We start from the raw sequence: 24,187 nt of genomic DNA, 5'->3' as shown, positions 1-24,187 counted from the left end.
ATCTAAAGAGGTGACTGGGTGTGGTGGTGCACACCTGTATTCCCAGCAACTCTGGAGGATAAGGCAGGAGGATTGCAAGTTCGAGGCCAGTCTCAGCAACATAGTGAGCCCTGTGTCAAAAAATCAAATAAGATAAAAAGAACTGGGGGGGCTGGGGTTGTGGCTCAGTGGTAGAATGCTTGCCTAGCATGCGTGAGGCACTGGGTTCCATCTCCAGCTCCACATAAAAAAGAAAATAAAGGTACTGTCTTCATCTACAACAACAACAAAAATATTTTAAAAAATTTTTAAAAAATCAAAAAGAATTGGGTATGTAGCTCAGTGATATAAGTGCTCCAGGTTGAATCCCCAGTACCAATGGAGGGGGGGTGTGGAAACTAAAGAGGTAATTGCCTACCAATTAAAAATTTAATATTGAAACATGTAGTTTCGATTTGGAGGCCCTGTATTGCTTCTTATTAACTCTATGACTTAAGTCTTACCTTTGCTTACGTTGTTTGTAAAATCAGTAATACCTAACTCATGGGATTATTTTAATAGCTAGATGAAAAAAAGGGATACAAGTAAAGAAAGTGCTCAGTATAGTTCTTGGTATACAGAATAAGTATACAATAAATGTTATCATTCATGATGGTAACAGTTTGGACATGCTGAAGATGACTGGGTTATTTTATGTTTGTTCTGACCCAAGCAAGTAGGTTTTTTTTCTCCTTGAAAATATATTCTATACTTGATTGATAAATTCATTAAACAAATATTTCTTGAACTGCTGTTATAAGCCAGGCACTGTTCTGAATACTGGAGATAAAGTAGTAAAGCAAATAGATAAAATTCCCACTTTCATGGGGTTTGTAATCTAGTGGTGGTAGTGAAGGAGAAAAATAGAGCAGTGCTAGGGACTGGGGACTACTAGGGATGGAGGTGGGGTATGGTTTTAAATAGGTCAGGGGAAGCCATACTGAGAAGGTGACATTTGAATTAAGACCTGAAGTAGATGAGAAGTGCTTATCTATAGGAACCTTATTCCAATTAGAGGGAACAATGAACACAAAGGCTCTGAAGTAGAAGCATGCTGATGTGAATAAGGAATTGGAAGGAGGTGAGGGAGGCCAGAGCTGGGGGAGACAGGGTGAAGTGACAGGTGAAGAGGTCAGAAAGGTAAGTGGTACAGGTGCATGGTCCTTATCAGATAAGTCATTGTCAGAATTTGGTTTTTGCTTTGAGTAAGATTGAAAATCATTGCAGGATATTGAGCAGAGGTAAAATAGTTGTGAAAATAGTTTTTGTAAGGATGATAGGAGAGGTTATCAAGGGGAGGGGGAAGTGTAGTAGTGGAGGTGGTATTGGTTAGACTCTGGATATGATATATTTTGAAGTTAAAAGAGAATTTGCTGTTGGATTAGATGTGAGAGAAAGGGGAGATAAAATGACTCCAAGCTTTTTGGCTGGAGTGTCAGGAAGATTGGCATTACTGTCCCTTGAGCTGGGAGAGCACCAGAATGAGGAGGAGGGTGAGGGATGATTCACTGCAGGACCATCATGCTGTTTGAATAATTACTCAACACATATGGCAATGTATCTTTATTTTCATCTTGTATGAAGAGAATAGCCTGATTTTTATGATGGTGCCTGTTTTTTTTTTTTTTTTGGTGTGTGTGTGTGTGTGTGTGCCAATTCTAGGAGCCTTAATTTTCAGTGTGACTCTGACAAGATTCTTATTTAGAAAAGGGCTTACTCCACAGTTCAGGTGAGAATACCTTGTTTGCCTTTTAGAATGAACAGTCTGGGTTGGCTCATTCCTTTAATAAATGCAAAACCTTACTAAGGATTACTTTAAATAGTCTTTGGAATTTACCTGTTAGAGCTGTGACCAAAATTTTGGGGAAAATATCTTTAATTGATCTGACTTATTTGACTTATTTTTTTTCCTCACAGGTTAGGAGTAATATCCATTTTTACCTTCCCTTAATTTCTGGGTCTGGTAAGTTGGAGAGAGACTCAGAACTTTTTTATTTTTAGTTTCCCTCATGTGTGGGTAACTCCTTTTCTTACTTTCCATTTTGAAAGGTTTTAGGAGAAAGCTGCACCTCTATTTTTGCACACCAGTCCATTCTGGCGTGCACACTGACAATGCAGTTAAAGAATTAACTAGGAGAGAACAGAAGTTAGAATACAAACCAGTGCAAAATAATGAAAGTCTGACTTTGGGTGTTTTATTGGAAATTGCTTTCAAATTATCATTATATCAGGTCAGTGCTTAGTGGAGGGCACATCAGGGAGATAGCTTTTCACACTTTGAAATCATTCCTGAGTAGTGCTTCTTACCCATATGTATGTGTATTCATACTGAAATAACAGTTTTTACAAAGTAACATTTATGTTTGCTGCCTATAGTGCTTACCCATTGTGTTCATACTAAGAAAAATGATGGTAAGCCCAGTGTAAATAGACTTTTTTTTTTAAATTTTATTTATTTTTTTATTTTTTTAGAGAGTGAGAGTGAGAGACAGAGAGAGAGTTTTTTAATATCTATTTATTTATTTTTATTTATTTATTTAGTTAGTTTTTGGCGGACACAACATCTTTGTTTGTATGTGGTGCTGAGGATCGAACCCGGGCTGCACGCGTGCCAGGCGAGCGCGCTACCGCTTGAGCCACATCCCCAGCCCCATAAATAGAGTTGTAGTTTAAAAAAAACTGCATTAAGAAGCCTGCTTTAAAGAGGAGATAAAGCATTTAAAAAATTTGTTCTGCAATCCTTTTGTTACTAGATTTTTGAAAAATATTGGAGATAATAGTTTATTAGAACTGCACAATTCACAATAGCTAAACTGTGGAACCAACCTAGATGCCCTTCAGAAGATGAATGGATAAAGAAAATATAGTATATGCACACAATGGAATATTATTCAGCAATAAAAGAGAATAAAATTATGTCATTTGCAGGTAAATGGATGGAGTTGGAGAATACAATGCCAAATGAAGTTAGCCAATCCCCAAAAACCAAATGCCAAATGTTTTCTCTGATATAAGGAGGCTGATTCATAATGGGATTGGGGGGGGGGGAACATGGGAGGATTAGATGAACTATAGATAGGGCAAAGGAGTGGGAGGGGAAGTGAGGGGGAATGGGGGTAAAAAAGATGGAGGAATGAGATGGGTATCATTACCCTAAGTACATGTATGAAGACATGAATGATGTGAATATACTTTGTATACAACCAGAGATATGAAAAATTATGCTCCATATGTGTAGTAAGAATTGTAATGCATTCTGCTGTCATATATAACAAATTAGAATAAAAAAGTTCACTTAAAAATAATTATGAATAAAATTTTTTAGGTATTCTTTTACCCTCCTATTTACATTATTAATTACTATTTTCTTTCTTTTTTAAAAAAATATTTGTTTAGTTATACATGGGCACAATATCTTTATTTTTAAAAATATCTTTATTTATTTATTTATTTATTTTTATGTGGTGCTGAGGATCGAACCCAGGGCCTCCCACATGCTAGGCGAGTGCTCTACTGCTGAGCCACAACCCCAGCCCCAGAATATCTTTATTTTGTTTATTTATTTTTATGTGGTGCTGAGGATGGAATCCAGGGTCTCACACGTATGAGGTGATTGCTGAGCCACAACCCCAGCCCACTATTTTCTTTTTGATATTGGAGATTGAACCCAGAGGTGCTTAACCACTGAGTTACTTCCACAGCTGTTTTTATTTTTTGAGAGAGGATCTCACTAAGTTGCTTGGGGCCTCGATAAATTGCTGAGGCTGTCTTTGAACTTGTAATCCTTCTTCTTTAGCCTTCCATCTCTGGGATTTCAGATGTGCACCACTATACCCAGTAAATTGCTATTTTCTATAAAGTAAATTTTTTTCTAATGAAAGAACATGGTTGACTATTTCTAATTAATGGTATTGAAAGTATTGAGTTTTTATTGGATTACTGTACTTCTCTATTTTAGAATCTTTAAATATTTTGTTTTTGTTTTGGGAAAAATCATATGATGATGGATGAAAATGATTGTTGGATAGAACTGGAGCTTGCAAGTCTCTTTTTAATACTGGGTTTGGTGAAACCTTTACAGTTTGTCTTTGGTCATTGGTTAAATCACACCAGAACTTAGGGAGATTTATTCATTAAGTGAGTGAATCTTTGAAATAAAGATACTTTAATAGATGAACAATTATGATTGATAATACTTAGGTTTGATGTTTCATTGTTGGTGTAACTAAATTTATTCCTTTATCTGTGAAGTATCTTCCCTTATCTATGGTTTTTTTTCTTGCAGTTTCAGTTACTTGCAGTCAACTGAAGTCTGAAAATTTTAAATGGAAAATTCCAGAAAAAAATAATTCACAAGTTTTGAATTGTGTACTGTTCTGAGTAGCATGATGAAGTATCACATCACCCGTCCCCAGTATGAATCATTCCCTTGTCCAGTGTTTCCAAGTGGTATTTGCTACCTGTCCCCTTGCCTGTTTAAATAGCCATCTTGGTTATCAGATTTAATGTCATGGTATTATAATGCTGGTGTTAAAGTAATCTACTCAGTAAAAGTGCAAAATGTGGGCAATTTGAATATTCCAAAGAGAAGACACAAAGTGCTTTCTTTATGCAAAAGGGTAAAGATTCCTAATAAGAAAAAAATTGTTGCTAAGATATATGGTAAGCATGAGTCTTCTATCTGGGAAATTGTTAAGAACTGGAAAGTATGTTATTAAAATGTTCTTTTATTATTGTTTTACCTATTACTGTGCCTATTTTTAAAAATAAATCTTATATAAGTATATTCGTATAATAAAAATATAGTATATATAGGGATTAGTGCTGTGCATGGTTGCAAGCATTCTCTGGGGGCCTTGGAAGATGTCCTCTGTAGATAAGGGGAGAGTACTGTATTTTTAACCTTGGCATGGTTTTGGTTTACATATGTATAACATTAATATGTTTAAGGCTGGTATTTCAGGTTTTGTGTATGTAAAATAGTCAATATAGGGTTACCCAGGGGTAGATGTGAGAATTAACACTAGTTAAAAAGACTAACACCATTTTGTACATTTTTGAAAATTAATAATCAGTGAATACATCTATGTATTAAAAGATGTCTGTTATATAGGGTCAAAGGTACCATTAGAGGCCACATTGTGTCTTCTGTGATTTGAGAATGCTTCTGCTCCATGATTAGCTTCCTTCTATTCTGTAGTGTTTCCAAGAGTCAAGCAGTGGCTACTTGCTGAAGACAAGAGAGTTTAGATTTTTTTAGGGATTCCTTGAAGTGATGTGAAAGGAAGGGAGCTTAATTGCAAGCACTACCATTCTGCTCAACTCTACCTGTATTCATGTGCAATAGAGGATGTTCAACTAAGAAGCAAACTAAACAATTTCAGTAGTAGCCTGTTGGATCATTTTTATTAAGCAAAGGATTTTAGTGTTCCTAAACAGTTGTGAAAATTGTTCAGTTACAATATTGGATGATGTTATTGAATGTAAACATGTTCTTAAATATTGGATCTCAATATAAATTTTGTGTTGAGTTTTGTGCAGTTTTTGTTATCATTGGGATTTGGGTTTATCTATGTCAGTATTGACTGTGGTTATGTGTGTGTGGCTTTAGACAAGGATTTTTCAAATGGATTTAAATTTAACACATGTACACTCTGTTGAATTAGTTAGTTGTATATATGTATTATTTGCAATTTTTAATGTTTGAAACACATTAATTTAGAAATTTGACACACTTGAAGGATTTTAAGTAGTAGCATTATTGAGATGTAATTCACATACCATAAAATTCAGCCTTTTAAAATGTACAATTCAGTATATTTGCAGAGGTGTGTAACCATCACCACTAATTCCAGAACATTTTCATGATTCCAAAAAAGAAACTCCATTCCTGTTAACAGTACTTTCCATTTCTTTCTCCCTATGGTCCCTGGAAACGGCTACTTTACTTTCTGCTCCTAATGGATTTGCCTATTCTGGATATTTTATACAAATGGAATCATACTATATATGGCCTTTGTGTCTGGTTTCACTTTGTGTGTTCAAAGTTCTTCTGTGTCCTGTTCATCTGTAGGATGAACTCAATTGTATGCATGTGTGTATAGTTATATGCAGTTTTATTACATGAGTAGTTTCATGTAATTACCATTAAAGTGAAGATAATAGAATTGCATCTCACCGCAGGGCTCTCTTGGGCTATCCCTTTGGAGTCCTATCTGCCCCCGCTCCCAACTCTTGACAACCACTGATCTATTCTCTATTTCTATTGTTTTGTTATTTAAAGAGTAGAATCATAGAATAAAATATGTAACTTTTTGAGAGTACTGTTTTTAACTCAGTAGAACTCACTAGAGGTTCATCCAAGTTATCGTGTGTGCCAGTAATTATACCTTTTTATTGCTGAATTGTATTCCTTGGTGTGGCTGTACCAAATTTGTTTAACCATTTACCTGTTGAAGCATATCTGGATAAGTTCCAATTTGAGCTATTTAAAATAAAACTATGTCAACATTCATATGCAAATTTCCATGTGAATGTAAGTTTTCATTTCTCTGGGTTACATGTCTAGGATTACAAATGCTAAGTCATATGAAAAGTCCATTTTTTTGTTTTAATAGAAATGGCCAAACTATTTTCCAGAGTAACTGTACCGTTTTTTACAATCCTACCAGCAGTATATAAGTGATAAATCTAGTTTGACTTCATCCTAATCAGCATTTGGTACTGTTATTATTTTTTAAAGCCGTTTTTGATATTGGGTGGTGATATCTCATTGTAGTTTTAATTTGCATTTCCCTAATGGCTAGGGTGTTGAACGTCTTTTTCTTGTGTTTATTGGTCATCTGTATATCCTGTGATTAAATGTCACATTTCTTTGGCTCATTTCTTTTTTTGTGTATGTGGTACGGAGAATTGAACCAGAGGTGCTTTACCACTGAGCAACATCCCCAGACCTTTTTATTTATTTTTTTTAACACAGGGTCTAACTAAATTGTTGAGGTTGGCTTTGAATTAGTGATCCTCCTGCCTTAGCTAAGATTACAGACATGTACCACTGTTTCAGGCTTTGGGCCCATTTCTTTCTTTCTTTCTTTTTTTTTTTTTTTTAGAGAGAGAGAATTTAATTTTTTTTTTTTAGTTATTGGCGGACACAACATCTTTGTTTGTATGTGATGCTGAGGATCGAACCCGGGCCGCATGCATGCCAGGCGAGGTGCTACTGCTTGAGCCACATCCCCAGCCCTCTTTATACATTCTACATAGAAGTCGTTTGTCAAGTACATTCATATTTTTTACAGGGTCTTTGCAGAGCAAGGGTTTTTAATTAAAAAAAATTTTTTTTAAGTACTGGGAATTGAACCCAGGAGTGCTTAACCATTGAGCAACATCTTCAATCCTTTTTTTAAAAATTTTGATACAGGGTCTCACTAATTTGCTTAAGTTGCTGAGGCTTCTCAAACTTGTGATCCTCCTCCTGTCTCAGCCTCCTTGGTTTTTAATTTTTTTTTTTTTTTGTAGATGGACACAACACAATGCCTTTATTTTTATGAGGTGCTGAGAATAGAACCCGGGTCCCACACACACTAGGCGAGCGCTCTACTGCTGAGCCATAATCCCAGCCCGGTTTTTAATTTTAATAGTTAAATTTATCAGTGTTTCTTTTTATGAATTGTGCTTTTGATTTTATGCCTAAGAACTCTGCCTAGTCCTTAGGTTCCAAAGATTTTCTTCTGTGTTCCTTTCTTTAATTTTTATAGTCTTCTGTTTTATATTTAAGTTTGTGATCTATTTTGAGTTGTTTTATTTAAATAAAAGGTTTAGGTTGAAGTTCATTTTTTTGTCTTTGGATGTCTATCTGCTCCAGTACCATTTATTGACAAAGCTATCTAATTCCATCGAAATGCTTTTGTACCTTTGCTAAAAATGGGGCACATTTATGTGAATCTGTTTGTGGTTTCTATATGTTTCGTGTATCTATCCCTCTGCCAATACCACACTGTCTTGATTATTGTAACTGTATAGGTCTTGAAATTGGGTAGTGAGTCTTTTCGTTTTTTTGGTGATACTAGGAATTAAATCTAAGGCCTCATGCATGTTAGGTGCAAACGATGAGCCACTTCCCCAGACCAGTCTTTCAGCTTTGTTATTGTTCTTCATTAGTGCATTGGCTATTGTGTTAGCTTTTCATTGCAGTGATTAATTATCTGATAAGAACTACTTAGGAGGAAAGGTTAATTTTGGCACACGGTTTCAGAGGTTCAGTCCGTGTTCTGCGTACTCCAAGGCAGAAACATCATGGTGGAAGGGTGTTGCGGAGGAAAGCTACCTAACTGTGGGTGGATGGAGGTAGGACAGAAGGGGCCAGGGTCAAAATATATTCTTTCAGGGAACACTGCCAATGATCTGCTTTTCCATCTAAGTCCCATTTCCCAATAATCCATTCCACTATCAATGGATTAATTCACTAATGAGATCAGAGCCCTCATGATCCAGACATTGTCTAAACAGTTTTCCCTCTATGAACCTTGCTGCATTGAGGTCCATACTGTCAACATGTGAGCATTTGGGGAACATTCCAGACCCAAATCATAGCAGTTATTTTAGGGACTTTCCTTTTCCATATAAACTTTAGAATAAGCCTGTCTACAAAATACTTTGGAATTGGGTTTAATGCAATTTCTATCCTATCTATCAGTTTGGGGAATATTGATATTTTTACTCTGTTGAGCCTTCTAATCCACAAACACAGTTAAATGTCATTAGTTTTTCATCCTGAAAGATTTTTAAGATGAAAGTTTTTCATTAGTATTTTGTAATTTTCAGCATACATGAGATTCTGTACATGTTTTATTAGACTTATACCTATTAAATTTTGGAGGGAGCAATTATAAATGGTATTAACATTTTAAAATTTGCTTTTACTCATTTATTGTTAGTGTATAATGAAATTGATTTTTGTGCATTGATCTTGTATGTTTCAGCTTTGCCAAACTTGCTTACTAATTATATGAACCTTTCTTATAGTTCTGTCATCTGCAAATAGGAATTGTTTTTTTTTTTCCTTCCTTTCTGATATGGGTGACTTTTATTCCTTTCTCTTAATTTATTGTAGTAGATAGGACTTCCAATACTTTGTCAAGTAAGAGTTAAGAATGGATATTCCTGGGGCTGGGGATGTGGCTTAAGCGGTAGCGCTCGCCTGGCATGCGTGCGGCCCGGGTTCCATCCTCAGCACCACATACAAACAAAGATGTTGTGTCCGCCAAAGACTAAAAAATAAATATTAAAAAATTCTCTCTCTCTCTCTCCCCTCTCTCACTCTATCTTTAAAAAAAAAAAAGAATGGATATTCCTATTGTATTCCTCATCTTAGAGGGAAAATAGTCTTTCATTATTAAATAGGATATAAATTGTAAGTTATTTATTTTTTAGATATTCTTAATGAAGTTGGCCAGAAATTCTCTATTCCTGGCAAAGGCTTTTTATCATGTTGATGAATTTTTCCAATGCTTTTTCTATTCCAGTTGATGTGATCATGTAATTTTTCTTCTGTAATGTGTTGCTATAGTGTATTACATCGATTTTTAAATATTTTACTAGCTATGCATATCTGGAATCATTTTACTTGGTTGTGATCTATTCTGTGTTGCTGATTCAGTTAGCAAATATTTTATTAAAGATTTTGCATCTTATTTCAAAATACATTTTTTAGTTGTAGATGGATAACAATATCTTATTTATTTTTATGTGGTACAGGAGGATCACATGTGTGAGGTACTGGGTTTGAGCCACAACCCCAGCCTCAAGATTTTACATCTTAAATCATAACAGATACTGGTGTGTGGTTTTCTTATCTTTATCTGGGATTAGTATTGGTAAAATGGCCTCTTAAAATGAATTCGGAAGTGCTTCTGCTTCCTGTTTCTAGAAAACATGTGTAAAATGGCTATTAATTCTTTTAATGCAAAACCATCTTGGCCTGGAGATTTTGGGGGAACTTTAGAATTACAAATTTAATTTTCAAAGTAGTTATGTTATTGTATTATCCATATCTTGGCTGAATTTCAGTTGTTTTGGAACTGAAATTGGAACTCCATGTTTTCTAATTCATTGAATTACAAGCTAAGTTGTTTGTAGTATTCCCTTATCCTTTTTTTTTTTCTTAAATTGAGGTAAGATTTTACTATTTTAAAGTACACTTCATTTATTTTTAGTGTATTAAAATCTAATTCCAGAACATTTCCAGAAAAAGCCCATGTTCATTAAGTAGTAGTTCACCTCCCTCTTTTCCCAGTCCATGACAACCATTAATCTACTTTTTCTCTGGATTTGCCTATTGTGAACATTTCATATAAATGGAATCAAATAGTATGTGATCAAATAGTATGTGAGTGTTTGTGCCTAGCTTCTCTTACTAATTAAGCATGGTGTTTTCAGGGTTTCTCCACGTTGTAGCATGTATCAGTATTTATTCCTTGGCTCATGGCTACATCACTCCAACCTTTGCTTCCATTATTTTATCTCTTTGTCTGACTTTGACCCTCTTGCTCCCCTCTTTCACATTAGGACTCCTGTGAGTACTGTGCCTGCACAGATAATCCAAGGTAATCGCATCTCAAGATCCTTAATTTAATAACATCTGAAAAATCCCTTTGCCATAAGTAACATACTGTCAAGTTTCAAGGATTAGAACACATACATGTTGGGGTGGGAGGCATTATTTTTATATACCACATGGATTTTATTTTAGATCTTTTCATCATTATTTCACTGTTCCCTAAGGCTCTGTTCTTTTTTTTTGTCTGTTATCTTTGTTGTTTAGATTGAGTAAACTATTGATCTTGTCCCTAAAGTCACTGAATTTATCCTCTGTAATCTCTACTCTCTTATTGAGCCCTTTCAGGAAAGGTTTTATCTCAGTAAGTATATAAGTTTTAGTTGTATAATTTCCATTTGATACGTGTAAGAATAACTTATGGGGCTGAGGTGTAGCTTAGCACTAGAGCATGTGCATAGTGTGTGTGAGACCCTGGGTGTAATCCCCAGAAACCCCTCTGGTCAAATTCCATTTCTTTGCTGAGATTTTCTATTTTTTTGTTTCAGTAGAATTCACAACTGTTTATTGAATTTTTTTTTATGATGACTGCCTTAAAAAAATTTTTTTTTTTGGTGGTGGGGGAGAGAAGTACCAGGGGTTGAACAAGGTACTTAACAGTGAACCTCCTCCCAGCCCTTAAATTTTTTTTTTTTTTTTTTTTTTTTTTTGAGATAGGGTCTTGCTAAGAGTTGCTTAGGGCCTCAGTAAGTTGTTGAGGCTGGCTTTGAACTCACCATCCTTCTACCTCAATCTCTTGAGCTGCTGGGATTTCACACTATCACACCCAGTGTGCTTTGAAATTTTTGTCATAACATTCCAACATCTTATTGATCTTGGTATTGATGTCAGTATGATGTTTTTTCTTGTTCGGATGTGTTTTTCCTGTTTTTTCATGGACATGTCAATTTTTGATTGTATCCTGGACATTCAACACTCTTGAGTCTATTTTAATCTTCTAATTTAGCAGTTCCCTCTTTAGGTTTAGCGTAGCTTCTGTCCTACTTTTGTGAGCTGTAATTCCTATGGTAATTTAGTTTTCAGAGCTCTTGCAGTGCTATTCTCTTCTACTTTATTCTCTTGACACCACTGTTCCTTCTTTTTAGATGCTGCCTTGGCTGTCTGGTGGCAGTGGGTCCCTGGCTTCGTTACTGCTAAGGGCAATTTGCCTTGGCATTGCCGCAGGTGTAGGGCAGGGATGCAGCTGCCCTGCAGTGTATCTGGCCTACCACTGTTTTAGGTGTGGGATGGAGGGCCCTGCTGATGCTGTGGGGAAGCTGGCGCATCACTGTTTTTCATGAGGACTAGGAAATGTTTCCCTCCATTGGGTCTCTGTTGAGCTGTCCCTTTCATAGTCATTTGGCCAGAGAGCAGAATTTTCTCATTTGTCTGTCTGTGTATTCACCCGTACACCCACCTCCCTCACTATTGTTGGTACCTGGTTACAGGCCTCTCTGGTGTGTAGTCTGGGATATGTGGAAGATAGAAGGAAACCCCAGTGAACTCACAGTAGTGCTTTCCTCAAGTCCTGAGTTCCCTAGCTAATCTTCTGCCTCCTTTCTAACTTTCAGGGTCCTTATATAATTGTATGTTGTTGTTTTTAGGGTATTCAGTTGTATGGTAGAAGAGAGGGAAATGTGAGCCTGTGCCATCATATTCTAGAACTAGTACCCTAGAAATTTTGAATTTTTGCACTGGTATTTATTTTCAGTAAATATAAAGTGGTTGATGCTTTTATTCACTTTGCTCTTTAGAGTGTTTCTTTGCATCTGTTGTTTACTCTAGGAATAATATATGACTCTTGTTTAAATAGTATGGGAATTAGAAGTGTCATGTCTCTCTATGTGTACATTTATTTATTTAATCATTTTATGTATTTATTTTTAGGGAGTGGAGCAACTGCTGTGGTCCAAGCAGCTTATTGTACCCCTAAAAAGGAGAAAGTGGCAATCAAACGGATAAATCTTGAAAAATGTCAAACTAGCATGGATGAACTGCTGGTATGCACATCTGATTTCTTAAATGGAGGGGCATACGTCTATATATTTATGTGGGAAATAATATGAAGTTTTTGGTTTGTTTCTTTAAAAAAAAGGTTTATATTTATTCACTTATTTTGTGGTACTGGGTATTGAACCTATTGCCTTGTGCATTCTAAGTTGTCTAGACTGGCCTTGAACTTGCAGTCCTCCTGCCTGACCTCTCTAAGTAGCTAGGATTATAGATGTGCTCCACCATGCTTGGGTGGGACTTACTATTTCTTCATTAGTAAATAATGTTTATTGTAAAATGTATAAAACCCGGGTAAATAGAAAAAAATCAGTTATAATCCTCTCACTTCAAGATTAACATTTACTATGTAATCTTTCAAATTGTGAACATTTAAATCTATTCCAGGCTAGAGAAAATAGCTCAGTCGTAGAGCACTTTCCTAGCATGAGCAAGGCCCTGGGGTTGATTCTTAGCACCACCAATAAACAAACAAAATACATCTTTTTTTTTTTTTTTTAGTGGCAAGATAATTATATATTTATTTTTTTATTGAAAAATTTTTTATTCAACTCAGATTCTGTGTCTATAAATGTGGATTTAATGTTTTTTTGTTGTCGTAGTATTCTGTTGATAGATGACTATTTAAGTTGTTCTTTGGTACTGGATGATTACCATGTTTCTTCTTTTCTTCTTGGTATAAATAATGCTTGCTTACTTCTCTGTTCCCTTAAATATTATGGTATTGTGATTCCTGGATCAATGGAATATTCCAAAAAGACATAGATTTCCTAAATTTAGATTCCTAAATACCAATTTGAATTAAGACCATTGATGCAAGTTGAGAAAATACCCACTCCCACCCTCCCGAGGCAGCATTGTCTTCTCCAAAGGCTAGGGAAAGGAAGAAGTAATGTGAGTCTCAAAGATTAATAACTGTAAAGAGATTAAAATGTCATCATACAATAATTGTTTTGTACTACTTTTGTGCACAGTGATGCTTAGAATAGTTTTAAATATGTAATAAGGGTTCAGCAAGGAAAATATATCAATTATCATTTAATGCTTTGAATCCTCTTTCTTTGGCATTAAATGGAAATAATAATACCTCTTTTGGGTACCTCATGAGGTTTTTTCTTTTTTTTTAATATTTAATTTATTTTAGTTGTAGTTGTACACATATCTCCATTTCACTTGTTTATTTATATGTGGTCCTGAGAATCGAACCCAGTGACTCACGCATGCCAGGCAAGCGCGATATCACTGAGCCACAACCCCAGCCCATGAGGTTTTTCTTGAAACCCACTATAAACTTTAATTTCTTTTATTTAGCTATAAAGCTATAAACAGTATTTAAAGCCATATAAAATGAACTAGTAATTTTTCTAAGAGCATATAAAGCTAGTAATAGAAAAGGAAGGGCTTAGGACTAGGATGACCTGCCTATCCAAAGTTTTCCACTGACTCAGATTGTTTCTCTTCTTTCTTTTCTTTTTAAAGTGTTTTTTTTTTCTTTCTTTTTTCTTTTTTTCCTGATGCTGGAGATGACAGAGCCCAGGGCCTCTCATGCTAGGCAAGTACTCTACCACTGAGCTATATACCTATAGCCTTCCACTGTCCCAAGTCGGATTTAATTTCTGATATTGTCTGTACAGAGTTTTAGTATTACATAGTAATTGAAATGAAAAAAAATGGATTTATATTTCGAACTTTTAGCAAGTATGACACATGTATTTCTTCTGGAATTGGTAACACATGCACAGAAGCTGGAGTGAGTTGCTGGAATGATCTTGTCCCATCTTTGGTGAGAGAACATGCACTTGAAATGTGAGGCTGAGTGTAATCCTATTTGAAGATCTAGATTTACAGTTGCCAGCAATATCATACAGCAACATTTGAACTGCAGTGATGATAAGGGAAGCCTGCAAATTGTAAACTGTCAAAGCAAAACAAAATTCTAACCTACATATTAATACTAGAGTTTGAGAAGCCCAATTTGAATACTCATTATTTACTACTTATTGTACATTGTCTATAATGATAGAGACAAGAGACAAGATAAATAAAAAGCCTTATTATTTACTACTTAAGGACTAAAGAAACTGAGGTTCAAAGCTAAGTTCACATGATGATAATAGCAAACATCTTTCAGTACATTACCCTCAAACATGTCTGAGATAGGTAGTAGCATTATTTCTTAGATGAGGGAAACAAATCATAGAAGAGGTGGAGTCAGTTTTTCTGACTCAAGTCTATTCTGTTTTGTGTAATATGTTGCTTTTAATCTTAGTCCAAAAGTAGAACATCTCTTCTTAAATATCATAAAACATTCTGGACAGTATTTTTGTTTTTATGTCAAGGCCTTACTTTTAGAGGAGTACAAATTGATTTATCAAAAGAAATAAAATTGGTTAGAGATCTCTAAATTTTATCCAGAAGTATATATTTTGGCACCAGGGATTGAACCCAGAAGTGCTTAACCACTAGACCACGTCCCCAGACCTCTTTATTTTTTATTTTGAGATAGGGTCTTGCTAAATTGCTTAGGGCCTTACTAAGCTGTTGAGGCTGGCTTGAACTGGTGAGGCTCGTGCCTCAGCCTCCTGAGCTGCTGGGATTACAGGCATGTGCCACCATGCTGGTTATCCAAATATTTTAATAAAGTCTTAAATGGCAAGTATAGTACATATGTACTTATTAGCAAATATGAAAAAGAGCAAAAGTGACTTTTAATAGAACAAGTTAAAAATAATTGGCTTTTGGGGGAGTTGGGGAAATAAGCAAGAAAATTCCACTGGACTTGAAGAAATTTCAGGAATATATGGAATGCTGGAATCAGCTAATACTCTAATTTTATAATGAATCATATTTTCTTTGTAGAAATACATATATATGTGTATCTGTCCATTTCTATTAGATATAATGTTAATGTAACTGAAACAACATTCTCATGGAATAATTCTTGATTGTGTGGAACATACTCTCATTTTCTATTATTATATTTTTAAATGCAACTTTCTTAATTGATTTTGTGACCCATAAATAGGTTACAACTCATAATTTGAGGTGTACTGAGAGGTATTGAGACTCTTCATTTCAGGTTGTAACAATTGTAAAGGAAAGGAAGACACAGGTTTCTTAGATGCAAAATTTGTTTATAGTCCCAAATAAACTGTCCATGAGGGCAGAGGCTTTATTTATTCTATATGAATAAATGAATACAGTAACATTACTTGGGGGACTGACTGAATTGTGTGAAATGGAGGAAAACTGCCTACTTTTGAGTAATTAGAAAACTGGAGTGTAAATGCTAGAAATCAAGATGAGTGAGTTTCACAAAGGAATATAAAGTCACTATTAAAGGAAGAAGAAAGCTTAGGTGGAGAACTAAGTAGTCTTAATAGAAAGCCTTACATAACAGATTAATAAAGGACTTTTAAGAAAGCAGTTTCATTAGTAGGGGTAGAATTTACCCCTACTATTGGTTGTTGAGGAAACTGCTGGGATCTTTGAGTCAGAATGAATATACCACTTCTGGAAAACATTTATTTTTCCTTTTGAAAGGAAGAGGAAAAAAATAATTTTAGTGGGAGTTAGTGTTGCGACCCCTTGACAGTAAGGGAAACACGACACAGGATTCTTCTTTCAGCAGTTTACTCAGGACCTTTGAATTATGATGAGAAAACAGGAACAAGAGAGTGAGCGGTCAGTCTGCCCTAGCTTAAGTACCCAGCCTCGCCAATGAACTAGCACCACGTGGAGGAGTCTAGTAAGTACAGCGCAGCGGAAGCAGGCCAAAGCCCAGCCCACAGCCTTACAAGGAGTTATTTACTTCTAACAACTCTAACCGCTAAGTCATCAGAAGCAGGAAGCCAGCGCCATTTTCAGGGTGCGGTCGCCGGCTCCCAAGAGTTCCCCCTTTCTGTTTTACAAGCAACAGGTAAAAGTAGAGGTCCTATCTCCATTGTGCAAAAGTGGCCGTAAATAATGGCACACTCCTGAGGGGGCCCTCCCCAGGCGAATCACCATTCCGACCGATGCCTTTTTCATGGAGGTGGGGCGTCGACATCAAACCCACATGCAATAGGACATGCTTTTCTTGGGACTCAAACCTAGAGCTCCCAAGTGCAGTGCCTTGCCTCGCACCCTGTGCTGTGTCGATCACTTGAGCATGGTGAGCCATGCTTGAGGGGACTGTCCTGCCTCTAAAGCGGCAAAGGCTTGTATGAGCATAAGATTCTGCACCCGCTGCCGCTTGCGCATACGAACCAGACACCACAGGCACAATCCAATGGCAAGTACCAGGACCACAGCCAGCGCACCCAATGCCTGCCCATTGCTTCAAGAAACTAAAAGACTTAAACAACCATGATATTACATCTTTCACGGGAACAATATGGACTCGCGTCTTATTTACTCTAACAATTTCTTGTAGTCCATCCATGGGCAATAAACACCCATGAGTGAGTACTTGACTCAAAATGTCCACTTGGTCTTGTAGTAGATCTACCCGCTGGTTTAGAAGCACAATGCCACGATGTAGATGTTGATTCATCATAGTCTGAGTCTCCATGGCTGTTGCAGCAGTACCCGCAAGCTTGTTCACAGCATCAGCAGTAAGCACAGCAGTGGCCGCCGCAACAGCAGAAGCTGCAACGGCTGCCACAATGGCTGCAGTTATACCAAAGTCTCTTTTGTTTCTTTGCAATAATACAGGCAGATTAGTAGGAGGGCACACGTACTACCACAACAGAGTCCTCCAAAGAAGCATTCCAGCATTGTATAAGTACTACGGGGCAACAATGCTGGTTGTTGAGGAATAGAAGTATTGGCTCTCAATACCTTAGCAGGAAAAACACCCTTGATTACAGTAGCATTACCATTTGAGTCCCGGTAACCATCACTATCAAACCAGCCCGAAGACTGATTGGTTCACATAATACAAGGTATGAAATCAGAGTAATCAACATGTACAGAGAAACACAATGTGTCAAACAACGAAACAATAGAAAAGTTATCAATAGCTGCTACAGTATCCATAGGCAAGGTCGACCAATCCATGGTGGCAGAGCCATCAATAGTGAAGAAAAATGGAAGTACACCAGCCTGAGAAGTAACGGGCAATGGACATGGCCACGTCTCCACCACCGCCCAGAGAAGTCGTTCTGCAGTCCAGACGACCTCATGTCCGATCACCATCAGGAGAAGCATCAAGCACCTCATCTTGTTCATCTTCATTCTTCCTTCCTGACGGGGCCTGAAGAACTTTCCGCACGAGGCGCTCTGGCACCCACAACGGTTCCGTTCGGTCCGGTGCACCACCCTGACTGCTGAAAGTTCTGGATCCTGGGTTCGAGGAATATTCTTCCACGCTGGAGCCACCAACTGTCGTGACCCCTCGCCAGTAAGGGAAACACACAGGATTCTTCTTTCAGCAGTTTACTCAGGACCTTTGAATCATGACGAGAAAACAGGAACAAGAGAGCGAGCGGTCGGTCTGCCGTAGCTTAAGTACCCAGCCTCGCCAATGAACTAGCACCACATGGAGGAGTCTAGTAGGTACAGCGCAGCGGAAGCAGGCCAGAACCCAGCCCACAGCCTTACAAGGAGTTGTTTACTTCTAACAACTCTAACCGCTAAGTCATCAGAAGCAGGAAGCCAGCGCCATTTTCAGGGTGCGGTCGCCGGCTCCCAACAAGTTAGGGTTTAAAGGAATAGAGGGGAAAAAAAGAAATATTTAAGTCCCTTTTCATGTTTGAATTTTGTGGGTTTTTTTATAGTTTCCTATTGGAAAACCCTTTGTAGTAAGCCCTTTTCAAGTTAAAGCTCAAAATCCTTAGCTTTACGTTTAAGACCTTCCATAGTTTGATCCCAAGTCTTTGCACTATTGTCACCCTCCTGTGTAATTCTTTTTCCCTTTACCCCTCTCTGTTACTAAGTCACTAAGACCTCTTGTATCTCTTTATTACTACCTCTTGACTCTTCTTCTTCTTCTTTTTTAAAATATTTTTTAGTTGTCAATGGACCTTTATTTTATTTATAAATATTCAGTGCTGAGAATTGAACCCAGTGCCTCACACATGCTAGGCAAGCGCTCTACCACTGAGCCACCACCCCAACCCCTCCTCTTTTTTTTTTTTTTTAAAACAGTGCAAGGGATAGAATGCGGCTTATGTGTGTTAGATAAACGCTCTACCACTGGGCTGCACCCTAGCCACTTAAATTTTTAAACCCTTTATTTATTTATTTTTTGTAGTTGTAGATGGACAGCATGCCTTTATTTTATTTGTTTATTTTTATGAGGTGCTGAGGATTGGACCCAGTGCCTCACACGGGCAAGCAAGCTCTCTGCCACTGAGCCCCAGCCCCAGCCCTTAAACCTTTTATTTTGAGAAAACTTTTAACAGAAAAGTTGTAGAAGTAGTACAAAGAGTTCCAACGTGCTTTTCATCCAACTTCCTCCAATGTTAACATAACTGTAGTGCAATTAACAGAATTGAGAAATTTATCATTCTTCCATCATCTCTCACAGATGGTGGCAATAGCTTGAAAAGTCTTTGCCTCTAGTCTTGGCTTCATTTACTTCCTATGTTGTAGCAAGAGTGATTTATGAAAAAAATATATATGGTTAAACTTTTTATGCCTTCCTATAGCTGTTAAGATGAAGACTAACTTTTTTGACATACTTACAAGGTCATTTATGTTCTGGTTGTAGGTAGTTAAACTATCAAAACCTTAAAATCAAAAACCTACTTATCTTTCCTATTTCAGTGTCAGTGCAGTAAAACTTAAAAGACTTCACTGATTATGACTCCTATGTTTTCTCAATATGTTTCTTCACTGAATTTATATAATATCTAGTACTTTTCTCTCAAAATTATATTTATTATTCTTGTTGTAACAGTATAACTAGCAAGGTACCTGGCACACAGTTGGTATTGTAGGCACATAAAAAATATCTGTAGAAAGCATGAATTGTTTACCGTAGGCAGATTTATTTATTGTGTCTTAAATGTATCTGACATATTTCACCTTATTTAAAAATCACGTTACCTTGCACCTTATACTGTTATCCTTTTTTTCACATCCTATAGATCTAAACCTGGTTCCCACCTCCTTTGTAAAGAATTCTTTGGTCACATTTGCCTGCCTTAACTATTCTTTCCTATGATTCTTGTAACATTTAATATATTTATTACTCACTTAGCACATATGTGCTGTCCTGTCAGTTAGCTCTTTTATGTACATATCTTATCTCTTCAACTCTGTATGTCAGTAGACAAGTGCTTACTTCAGTTCCTTCTTCCTTTTCTTTCATATTTACTTAGCTTTTAGTGCAGAAGACCATGCAGGTGAATTTGGGGTTTACAAAATATATATGACAAGGTCCTTGACATAAGTGAATTTATATTCAAGTAGAAGTTGAGAAAAAAGAAAACTGGCTTTTGTGTGAGCACCTCTTATGAATCAGAAATTATGAGCAATTCACACACTGTGTATCTTATTGAACAGATATCAAGGACCTTGTGCAAGGGTATGAGTAAATGAAAAGCTACATAAAGTGCTGTTGGATTTCATTTACTCAGCAAATATTTATTGAAGGTGTTCTGTGTGCTGGGTGCAATGATGAGTTCTAAGAATAGTCTTAGTTTTCACTGAACTTACAGTTTTGCAGGGGATGCAGAAAATAAATAGGCAGTTATAGTATGGTATGATCAATTCCACAGGGGTTGGGAATCAACTGTTAAGTACTTGCCTTCATGTGGCTCTTAATCTAGGAGTGAGAGATGAATAAGCATACAGTGTACTATCCAGTACATTATATGAGTGATGGAATGAAAGACATGGTACTTGGAAGATAAGAGACAGGGAACCTAACAGACTTGGGAGGAAATTTTATCTAGAGTGAGATCAGAAGGAAGAAGCAAAATGTCCAGGGTTAGAAGAAGCATGGCAAATTTCAAGTTTTCTGTGGCTGGATCATAGGACTGGGTCAGAGTAGTTAGGAATGAAACCAGGGTGTTAAACAGGGCCCTGATCATACCCAGGGCTTTCTAAGGCATTTTATCATACCAAATCTAATTTAAACTCATAATCTATGGTAGAGTAAGCTTAGATATCTGGTTCAGGTTTCTACTCTGTTTTAGTATATAACCTTGTCCTGTTTCAGTATGTTTTTCTTTAGGGTGAGAATTGTTAATTATTTCCAAAAATGGGAGTAAAACAATATTTTTTTAAAAAAAGTATCCCACATAAACAAAAACCCCTATTCTCTGTTTATTAGTAATTACTTTCTGTGGCTGTTAAACCATATTTCCCAAGATGGTTCTTTCAGGACACCTTGAAATAAAAATGTGTGTCCCAGTGGAGGACTCTTGTGGTATTGTAACAGGGTGTGGTATATAGTGTGTGTTTCAAGTTTCAAAGATGACTACTGAAGTGAGTTAAAGGGGTAGGTTGGGAATGGATTGTGGGAAGGCAAGTGGCTTTTTGGCTTAATTATTCTTGAAGAGATCAGGGCTGTGGAGTTTCTAAAACGTTGTGACAGTATTGGGATCCCTGTCTGTATTTGCTAACTTGCAATGTATGTGTTAAGCTTGCATATAATGAATTATCATGTTTTCTGTTTGTAGAAAGAAATTCAAGCTATGAGTCAGTGCCATCATCCTAATATTGTGTCTTACTACACATCTTTTGTGGTAAAAGATGAGCTGTGGCTAGTCATGAAGCTGCTAAGTGGAGGTGAGTGGTGTGCAGTAAAATGTTCTGTTCCACAGGTTGAAAAGTTTAAAATTTCCTTCTTTTTATCCTGATTTGATTTCATGGACATTTGTATTTGGGGAGATACCAAAAATGTATTATCTGTTAAAGAGGCTAGTGTATAAGCTGAGACAGATTTCACACATTGCATTGGGTTGTTATGCCTCTTAAATCTTTCTTAATTTAGGATGATTCCCTTCCCCTTCCTGCCTTCCATGCCATAAGCTTATTGAAGAGTCTTGATTCAGTTATTTTGTGGAAGGTTTCACATTCTGGATTTATTTGATTTTTCTTCTTGTTGATGTTTAATTTGATCTAGATTTCTCTATTTTTTGAAAATTAGCTGTAAATACTTTATTAAATTCAAGTTAAATATTTTGGGGCAGAATACTTTGTAGGTGATGCTGGACACTTCGTATTACATCAGGTCAGAAAGTGTTTGCTGTCTGGTTGTATCTTTAATAGTGATTTTAATTTTGTTTGCTTAAGATTATGATAGCCAGACCTCTCCATGGGAAAGTTAACTTTTTTTTCCCTTTGTATCCAGCAAGTAATCTCTGAAATGATACTCTGGCACTGTGTGAATATCTAGCCCCCATGTCTTTTAAAATGACTTTACCATCCATTAATAATCCTTGTTTGCATCAGTTAGTTCATCAAGGATTTTAAAATGTGATTTCTCTTATTGTATCATTTCTTTCGCATTTATAAATTGTCATTCTTTTGTGAAGAGGAACTTTGCCTTACCAACTGATGCCCTGTACTTAATCTGTACTGTAGTTTAACTGAAAAAGGCAGGTTTTATAAACCAATTTTCAGAGTAAAAAGTTGCTTAAAAATTACCTCCAACAGTAGCAAATGAGAGGGTTTTTTTTCCTCCTTCTTTTTTCTAGTTGTGTTGGGCCTTCACTTTTTTGCATATCATTGACTCAAGTTTTTTTGTATGTTGGCAGTGTATCAGTCAGTTGTACTTGGTTCTCTTTGCTGCTTTGGTTGTCCAGATTTTGTTAGTGAAAATCCTTTAAGATCCCTCTTGTATTCTTTTGACATGAGCCCACTGATCTTTGATTACATCCTTTCTTTTTGATTGAACGTTTCTTAGGTTGACATATTTTTTTTTCCAGACCCAGAATCATTTAATACTCTAAGCAGCTCTGTTATTTTTTTCTAGGGAATGATATTTAGAAAGCATAACTTAGGTACTTGGTATGCTCATTGCTCCTGCCTTGTTGGTGCTCCTAAAATTTGGAAATATAATATACATTATAAATAATAATTTGACATTCATATTTCTAATTCAAAGTTTAATATTGTAGACTTACAAAACTTCTGTAATACTATGCTCGAATCTCTTTCCTCTTACAAAAAGATCTTGGTCCACAATATTAACATAATTACATGTGCGCTGTATCCTGCAGACAGACACATACATACAACACACACATGCTATTATTTCTACTTTATCCTTACAATAAAATATAAATATTGCTAATTGCAAAGAAAGGACTTGGGCATGAATAGATTGAAAATTTTGTTATTGTTACCTGAAGGTCCATGCCACATGATAAATTAGTCTTTTTGCCAGGCCTGGATTTGAGTTATGTGGCAACATTGGTAGGACTCAGGAATGCTGACCTGGAGCCACTCCAGGCTTCTCATTTCTGCCTGTTGGTTTTGTGTGCCTATGTATTTTGTGAGGGAATATGATTTTTCATTTTAGAATGCAGAGTTACAGAAAAAAAATCCATATTTGTTTAGTTTGTAATTTTAATACTGTCCCTCACTGAACATTGTACTTCTCCAGAGAAGCTCCAAAGGTTAAAAAGATAGGCTTTAGAATAAGTTCCGCCTTTCCAGCTTAGCAATTGTATGTCATTGGGAAAACTGTTTCAACCTTTTAAACCTTTTTTGATTTTTGTAAACATGGCTGTTAAATGAGGATACCTTCCTGCATTTCAGTATATTGGTGAGGAGTAAATAAGATGATAAATGTAAAGCATCTACTATTGTGCTGACATGTAAGAGTTGCACAAGAAATTTTTATTCCTAAGTAGTAATGTTCCCTTGCTATATTTTGATGCTTTTCAGTGTAGCCAGAATCACCTTTTTGTTTCAATCCCATTAGTGACACACTGGAGAAACTGGATTGCTTTGTTAAAGGCCCTGTTCATATGATGGTTGGAAGCCTTGCTAACACCAACCACCTTTCAAGATGGTGGTCAAGCATGGTTCTTTCTGTATGGACAGATATGGGAACATTAGGTAATACTGTATCTTTCCTTATTGATCACCTATGGTATAATTTATTTGTAATTTAGAAAAATGTATAATACAGAGTTTTTAATGTTTTGCAGAAAAATTCTCTGATATAGGAATAAATTGTATACATAATTCTGTCTTCTGTATGCTAGCCCATCTTTTCTGCTACTTCTAAGCAGAAAGACTCTTCTTCTTCTTCTTCTTTTTTTTAAAGATCCCTATTCCAGGCTGGGGTTGTGGCTCAGCGGTAGAGCGCTCGTCTTGCACGTGCGGGGGCCCTGGGTTTGATCCTCAGCACCACATAAAAATAAATAAGTAAAATAAAGGTATTATGGCCAACTATAACTAAAAAAAAAAAAAGATTCCTATTCTTTTGTTAATGAGTATATGTTCTGATCACAGAAGGGGTGGACATGTAGATGGGTGAAATGCCTTTTAAAAATAGCTCCTTGTCCCTTCTGGTCTTTCATTTCCTTGGGTAGTGTCTAGTTTTTCCATCCTTATAGTCAGAAATTTCCTGAAGGATAATTTTCAATCATGTTCCAGTCAGAACTCATAATATTTACA

The 24,187-nt window shown here is 36.3% G+C and overlaps 1 protein-coding gene across 3 annotated transcripts in view; it reads left to right on the top strand.

Moving 5' to 3' along the window:
- The window catches only part of Oxsr1 (oxidative stress responsive kinase 1), a 97,493-nt gene that overhangs the window by 7,133 nt on the left and 66,173 nt on the right, over positions 1-24,187 (top strand). The window contains exons 2-4 of one of the 3 annotated variants that reach the window (XM_026405802.2): positions 10,585-10,622; positions 12,500-12,612; positions 21,235-21,343. In XM_026405802.2, the coding sequence (XP_026261587.1) occupies positions 12,598-12,612; positions 21,235-21,343 (124 nt within the window). In that variant the 5' untranslated portion in view covers positions 10,585-10,622; positions 12,500-12,597. Of the gene's footprint in view, positions 1-10,584; positions 10,623-12,499; positions 12,613-21,234; positions 21,344-23,543; positions 23,624-24,187 lie in introns of those variants that run through there. The other 2 variants (XM_026405793.2, XM_026405810.2) reach the window with 2 other exon arrangements.

The sequence above is a fragment of the Urocitellus parryii genome, chromosome 3 (genome assembly GCF_045843805.1).
Source record: "Urocitellus parryii isolate mUroPar1 chromosome 3, mUroPar1.hap1, whole genome shotgun sequence".
Lineage (NCBI taxonomy): Eukaryota > Metazoa > Chordata > Mammalia > Rodentia > Sciuridae > Urocitellus > Urocitellus parryii.
The sequence above is the reverse complement of the archived record's forward strand: the minus strand, read 5'-3'. Positions and strand labels throughout refer to the sequence as shown.